The 8,363-nt window shown below is 29.8% G+C and overlaps 1 protein-coding gene across 1 annotated transcript in view; it reads left to right on the top strand.

The window, feature by feature from the left end:
* The window catches only part of LOC115034126, a 12,444-nt gene continuing 4,081 nt past the window's right edge, over window positions 1-8,363 (top strand). The window contains exons 1-3 of the mRNA XM_029489900.1: window positions 1-10; window positions 1,782-2,015; window positions 2,095-2,939. Coding sequence (XP_029345760.1) covers window positions 1-10; window positions 1,782-2,015; window positions 2,095-2,939 — 1,089 coding nt within the window. The remainder of the gene's footprint in view (window positions 11-1,781; window positions 2,016-2,094; window positions 2,940-8,363) is intronic.

Below are 8,363 nucleotides of genomic sequence, written 5' to 3'. Positions count from 1 at the left end.
ATGGAGATAAGTAAATAACGAGAAAATTCTGAACATAGAGTCAACATTTTACCGATTGTAAAATTTTATTGGGAATTTAGTAATTTCGTAATCTAACAATAGCTGCATTCCTAAAACTACAAGAATATTATTATAATCATAATCATTAAGATATTAAAATAATAAATATAATTAATAAACATCAAAACTATCCATATGTGATATGAATACAATTGTATATTTCATTTTTATTTTAAATCTGCCTCGTATTTGTATTTATACTAATATATAATCACTTTCGTTGAGATATACAATGGGTACATAAATATAATTTAATATTATCTGTAGTCATAAATAGTCATTCTGGTAATATTGTGAATATTGTGATGTTCAAGACTCAAATTATCTTACTAATAAATCAAGTACTTGAATAATATAATATCGGTAATTATTATTTACTGCAACGTCGAGAATTCGGTAACTGTCTTGAGTCCTGTTTCCGCTTGCGATTATATCAAATTTCGTTCAAATTTCGTTACTTAAAACGCTCTTATAAAATATATAATAGATTCATACCTAAATTTTATTTTAGATTCTGAGTGGAACGATGAATGTATTGATTTTACAATGATGAGTGTTTTTTTTTTTATTTTTTCATTTATTTATTTTGAATTTTTTTTTGTGTCTGTCATCACCCTTTAGGATAGTAAAAGTGCGATAGTGGATAGTAGATAATGAAAGATTTTCTTCAACAGTATCTTTTCTGATAGGAAAGTGAATCTAGTTGGTACTTTGGGGGGTCAAAAGTGAAAATTTTCCAGTAGTTTTCAAAAGCACCGTGAAAAACAAAAGAAAAATTAAGGAAAAACGGGAATTTATAGGCAAAATCTGTTTTCGGGAAAATTGATTTTGGTTTTTGGTGCAACTCTTAAACATAAATGATCGTAGGTAGATGAAATTTTGAATGAATGTTTATATTACCATTTTCTATACACCATAACATTTTCCAAATAATTTGACTTATTTGGACATTTTCAGTTTCCATTTTTTTTTAGTTTTTTTTTTCTATAAATATCAATAAAATTTTATTTGTTTGTTAAAAAACTTGAAAATTTAATAGACGGTTCCTATTATATTGTTTCAAAGGCAGATGAAAAAAATTAAAAATCTATAGTCACAATTTTTTTTATAAGCATCTAAAGTTCAAATATTGACAAAATACGTAAAAATGACGTAAATTTGCAAACTATTTTGAGTTAGAAATTTTTCTTTTTAAATCTAAGATCTGAAAATGTAATACAAGATTCCTCATAAGTTTGTCTACCTTTAAAAAAAAAAAAATATATACAAAGAAATCAAATAAAATTTTTATGAAAGTTTGAAAATCATATTTTTAAAATATTTGATATTCGCTCGATTTCTCACGTAACTTATTTTGCTGTTAAAAACGTATGACTATAGATACTTGAAAATTTTACTGAATTTTCATATGAGCATTTTCTATATACGATAAAATTTTGAAAATAATTTGACTTTTTTTGAGCTGTTTACGTACATTGTAAGTTTTCAATTTTTTTAGTTTTTTTTTCTATAAATATCAATCAAGTTTTATCTGTTGAGCCAAAAAGTGTAAAAAATTAATACAAGTGTTAATACAAATGTTTATGTAATTTTAATTATTCAAAATGTTTATATTGAAAGTCCATAAATTATTTTCCGATAAATATTTTTTTTTTTCATTATTCATAGTACCTACCTATAATTTAACCATATTAAAACATAATTTTATAATTAAATTACAGGGATAAATGTAAAAAATGAACACGTTGATCCTGAAATAAATGCTATGGCTCTCAAAATGAAAGAAAATTATCAAAAAAATGCAACAAATCAACAGGCCACTTCTCCGGCAAATGTTTATATAAACAGAGCCGGTAGAGAAGTAACATTGACTAATGCACCAATTACAACGAATAACACACAAAAAAATCAAGACAAATTACCCAAAGATTGTGAAGATGTAGAAAGTATAAAAGGTAAGCAATCAGGAGTTAAATTCATGTTTTGAAACTTTTTATGAAAACACTATATCTTATGTTCTTTTATGCAATGTAGGTAGATTTTCGTGGAAATTAATTGCTGGATACCATGTACCCTATATCGTTAGAGTAATTAATGGTGAACAGTTAAAATTTGTATCTGTACGTATGGCTGAAACTCAGCTACTCAGCAACTATTTACATTATTTACATGAAGATATTTATACATGCACATCAGTAAGAGGTTATTTTATTACTGAATCAGAAGCTAAATTATTGAATAATATCAACAAAAAACATGCCGACCATATATACGGGAAAAAAGTATTTTTTGCAGGAAAAGATTATGTTGTGCGTTTAGAAGACGTTGAGGAATTTTATACGTTCATAGAAGTATGTTATAAAAAATTACAGTGCAATATTACTCCAGGACAAAGAGAGAAATGTGGTTTTATTCGTATTAACTCTGAATTTGTTGTGCCATATTGTATCAAAGATAACCAAAAATATGTCCCACTCTTCTACTTTAAAGGTGAAACAGATAACCTAAGACATCGAGCTGTACAATTAAAAAATTGGAACTTGGCATATCTCAAGTTCTGTAGCAAAGTTCAGCTTATCAGAAATGTGTTGTTTGCCAGTGATTCTTGTACAGTGGCCAGTCTTGATGATATCAAAAATTATTATCCACCGGAAACTAATTTTGAGGAATATTGGCCAGCTAAGTTGGTTGATACACAACTGCTAATTAATCCGAAGTCTACCCATGTAAATCCACCTGGTTCCTGGATCAGAGCACCCCCTGAAGTAGGACCTGCTGAAAACACTATTGCTCACACTTCAACAGCACCAGCATCATTACCACCGAGTATGCCAGTTATGATGAACACATATCAAAACGAATGGCCAGCAAACCAAATGGTATGAATTATGTTATATAAATATATATATTAAATTTCATTTTTATTTTTGGTTCTTCAAATAAATTGTGGCTTGTGTTTTCACAATGTATTCAAATGTATAATTTATTTTATGCTTATAATCACTTTTAGTATTAACTATTAAATATTAATAAATAATGTATCTATAGATAAAAAGGTGGGTAAGTGGATGTCGCTCTGCTGTACAGTAAATTACAAGTGGGTCACTGTATAATGGATGTTATTAAATTTGAATTCAATGTAATAATATCATTGTATAAGAAAAAAGATTCTGAGCGGAGACGGTATGTCAGTCTAGGTATAAGACATAATATTATACAGAGTGATTCTTTTATCAAACAACACTCATTATTTCAAAAAGTGTACATTTTTTTTGATAATATTTTAAGAATAAAAATATTTTAAAATATAATTTTTTAAGAAAAACGTTGTTTTATAAGCAACTTGCAAGTATGTAAAAAAATATTTTCAAAAAAACTTACACTTTTTGAAATAATGAGTGTTGTTTGATAAAAGAATCACCCTGTATAGTAGCTACTCTCGTAAAGATTTTGTTTTGCAAATTTAAGATCAGAATATTACGTTTAGCTTGGTTTGTTTAAATTACGAATATGCCGTGAATCGACCTATTATGAAATATTATATTAAGAACATTAACTTATTGATAACATTTAATAAGTTCGGAGTATTGTTCAGGAAGCTTAGATCCGCTTAGACCCCACATAATTTGTTCTTATGAGAATTTAAAAATATTACAAATACGATTGAATATGATTGAAATTCACATGTTTACAAAATTCGATTAACAATCTATTTTTTTGATAAAAATGTACTTATACATTTTAGAAATGTTATGGACAAGTTAAACTAAGTTTTTTGAAGTTCAAATATTGACAAAATTGTATGTTTAAATAAAAAGCAGTGTTAACAACAGTTTTAGTTATTTTTTGAATTCAATAATAATATTGGGGATATTTTCAAAACGTTTAGATAAAAAAAAGCTATTGCCTATTTATGTGATGAATCTTCTTTAGGTACCTACATTGTTTTACTTCAACGATAAGTCATATTGACTAGAATATTAATGACAATTATATATGATACTAGCTGATCCCGTGCACTTCGTTACCCGTTAAATTTACAAACCGTATATGACTCAAATGCGTTATTTAATATTCGGTGTATGATGTTCTAGATTTATCTTAACTTTTCTGTTGCCGGAATAAACATTCTGATTCCCACATTATATTGCCAGGTAGGCAATCTACCTGCGATAGATCGCGGACCCCATGCTATTTGTACGTAAGTGCATGATTTACAGTCGTAGCCAAATAAATTGAGATGGCAGCGGCGGTGCGATAACGGAAAACCAGTGGTTCTCCGTATTTCAATATTATTACCGAAAAAACATCAATAAAACAACAATTGTTACAAAAATTATTTTACGGTATTAATTTAAAATCAAATATTCTGATAATAATCTTTTGTTTATGAATAAAAAGCAGAAATTGTAAAATAATATAAAAAATATAATAGTAAATAATTCTGCGGATTATTTTTTGCACTGAGCCGGGTTCGAACTGGTGACTGCGCGCGTCGTAGCCAACTGTGTGACCTTTGCACCACACTGCCAGCGACTAGATTGGGCTACACTTATCAAAAAGCGCCGCCGCCGCCGTCTCAATTTATCTGGCAACGACTGTAACTCTAAAGTATCAAAGTTATACCAAGTTTGTCGTTTTTACTTAATTCCACATAGAGTGTATGTTGCTACGTGTCAACGATACACTACTGTGTGATTAATATTGTGTACTTAAGAGGCCATAACTCCTGAATTACATATAGCACAGCATACAAACTTAGATAATAGCCGATTCTAAGACATATATATTGATAAAAATAATAATACTAATCAACAAACATACCCGATTAACCAATGGTAACCAATATAAATATAATACACTATTATTTTTTTAATAATAATATTATTATTTTTTTATATACATAACCAATAGCAATCATTTATAAACAAATATTTCTATCGTAAATAATAATATTTTTATTTTATTTTTTTTCTAGACAACCCTTATCACTTAGGGGTATGAAAAATAAATGTTGGCTGATTCTCATGCCTACTGAATATGCATAGAAAATTTCATAAAAAACGGTCAAGCCATTTCGGAGGAGTATGGCAACGAAAACTGTGACACGAGAATTTTAATTATAATAAAAACACAGTATTATGGACAGTGGTGTAGCCAGGATTTTTTTCGGGGCGGGGGCTGATCAACTTTTACACTTTTACACATTAAATACGTACTAGCACAGATAGATAGCTGGAATATGTGAGCGACTATCATCAACCATTAAAAAAATTTTTAAATTTTCTTAACATTTCGGGGATGAAGGGGGGGTGCAGCCGCCTCTGACCTTCTCCTGGCTACGTCACTGATTATGGGTACCAATAGAAAAACGCATAAATAATGATAATATTATTGAAATACACGAAATAAATACAATGTAACCTAGTTCCATACAATAAAATTGAGTCACGTTCAACAGAACAGTGCCATGTACTTTTGCCTAACACAACATTTCGATATCATTTCGTATCGATGTCGTAATGTAAAACTCTAAAAAAATTTTGATTTGGATTTATAAATTAAATTGATCATAGGTATAACATTATATATTTATGGATTTAAACACTAATACAATATACCTAAATCAAATTATTTTAACCAGCTACAACGTTAAATAATTCATCAAAGAAACTCTTTATTTCTATAAAACGGGTACTACCTAGAATAAAAATAAAAATAACATCTCCAACCAATCTGGGTAAACGCTAATATCTTGATGTTCCAAATGTAAGACACGTTTGAGGTTAACCAAAAAAAACAAATGAGACACTACCATATAAATGCAAATTTAATATTTATAGTATTAGGCGTGTGGGCAACCCCCAGCACGTCATGGTAATGACGATAATAATAACGACAACGATATCGAATTAATACTAAATTAAAATAATCAATATTAATCAAGATAACTAAACCGAGGACGGTATAGCCTATAATCTTGTCAAACAGAAGAAAAAAATTAAAACCAAATTACGTTATATTGTTATAACAATCGATTTAATATCGTTACCTTCGTTAGCTAGAACGCTGATCACAGAAGCCATTTTTGAGGTGTTCATCGAGTCGTTGGAAGGGAGGGGGGCGATAAATTACGTTATTCGACAAAAATAATATACGCCTTGGTAATGGCACTTGAAAAAAGTAAAAAACAAACCAGCAACAGCGACAACTGTATAAATATTAAGTTATAATATTATGTTGATAATGTTATTCAACGAACTACGTCGAACGGGTCACGCAGTGCTGTCGGAGGCCAATTCAGGAACAACGGGAATCGTAGAACGGTGGGAACGTCTCGGACAACGAGGTACGGGCGGCAATGTCGACGGACGAATGTCGAATGAATATGAACGATATCTGCCAGAATCATTGATGCGGTGGTGGTTCGGTGGTCGGGTAGCGGGTCGCGGAGGTCACCAACACAGTGACATTATACCAGGTGCCCGTTCGCGTGTGCGTGAGTTTGCTTTTGGTGCGTGCGTCGGTGTGCTAGCTTACGTGAATATTATACGTGCTACCGAGTTGGCGTGCAGGTGTGTGTGTGACGCGAACACTTTGCGCGTGCGTGAGCTAAGTGAAATCGGCCGAACAAAGACGGAACGGTCGGCGGCTGGATAGCCTCTAACCGAGTTACGTACCGAGATAGTACTTCCCGCGACCCGTACCCACTTCCCAGCCAAAGGTCATGCGCTGGCGGTGTGATGGAATCCAATGGTTCTGGCCCGTCGCCCGTAAAACCCATTAGGCGGTGAACCCACTAGTACCTCGATAGAGGCTACTGACGCGCCGAGCTTGCATAGTTCAAGGTTTTTTTTAAACAGTGTACCAACACGGGAATTTTATTAATTTTTTTTCTATAAATATCAATACAATTTAATTTGTTTGGCCAAAAAGCGTCAACATTTAATACAAGGCTCCTGATAGGCACATTTTTTTTTTTAGAAGTATTAAAAGTTCGAATTTTGACGAATTGTATCAAATTTAAAATTTAACAATTATTTTGTAGTAGATTTTGTTGTTTAGACTCGGTAGACCTGAGTATAGTATAGGTGTAAATGCTAACCTAACCTATATACGATTGTGATGCACTTAACGTTAATTAACTTCCTCCAGTAAACGTATAAATATGCAGCAATTTGAAGTTTCAGATGAGCTTTATTACGTACACTATTATTAGAGATGGAGAATTTACGTAAAAAAAATATCGGTAAATTTACCAATTAAGTGGTAAAAAGGTGGGCAAGTGTGTGTTACTCTGCTATACAGTAAGTTACAATAGGGTCACTGTAATGGATGGTGTTAAATTTGAATTCAATGTTATAATATCATTGTATATTTGTATAAAAAAAACGATTCTGATCGAAAACGGTCAGTCAACCTATTATATAAGGTATGTACTTAGTATATTTGACGATATTATTGAGTATAAAGTAATCGTTTTCGTGTTGGTATATTTTATTATCAGTTGGTAAAAAAGATATGTCTTTGAGATTCGGGATAGGCATTTTTGATTAGAGGGGCCACACAAAATTTTTTGAGTAAAAATTAATTTACTGGTGAAAAAAGGGCAAAATTAACATAAAATTATTTTAGAAAAATAAAAAATTATTGTAAAAATAACAATATTATATTTTAAAATATTAAACATTAAAATAAAAAAAAAAACTGTCGAGTTAATTGGGCATACTTAATGATTCTTAGTATATGTATAGTACTAAAGTTAGTTATTCATCATGTGTACACTATACGTAATTGATAATATATATTTACAAAAAAAAACAAGATCACGATTAATCGAAATATTGTTTTGATAACCCGATATCCGTTTATAATATATTTCCTATAGAATTACAACAACAGCTTTTCAAGCGTTAGATTTTGTTTTACACTTTTACTAATATATATTAAGAACTCCTAATTTTAATTGTGACAGCGATCATTTGTTTTTAAGTACAAAGTCAAAGTGTATACTTACTCTGTACGAATATTTATAAAGTGTATTAAGTGTATTTTAGTACCTTAATTATGTAGGTACTTACAAATAAGTTATTTAACTAATCACAATAATAAACAATTTTTTATTAGAATGTAATTTCATAAAAGTGTATAGCACATATTTTTATACCTATTGTTCAATTATTATTATGCCCAAAGTACATTTGTATAAAATATATTTTTATTTTAATTTTATAAATTGTTTAATTTTAATCATCAAAAATATCTATATTGTTTATATTTATATTATATTCGATTAAATATTT

This window comes from Acyrthosiphon pisum, chromosome A2 (genome assembly GCF_005508785.2).
Source record: "Acyrthosiphon pisum isolate AL4f chromosome A2, pea_aphid_22Mar2018_4r6ur, whole genome shotgun sequence".
Taxonomy (NCBI): domain Eukaryota; kingdom Metazoa; phylum Arthropoda; class Insecta; order Hemiptera; family Aphididae; genus Acyrthosiphon; species Acyrthosiphon pisum.
Note: the sequence above shows the minus strand (reverse complement) of the source record. Positions and strands in the feature narration are given on the sequence as shown.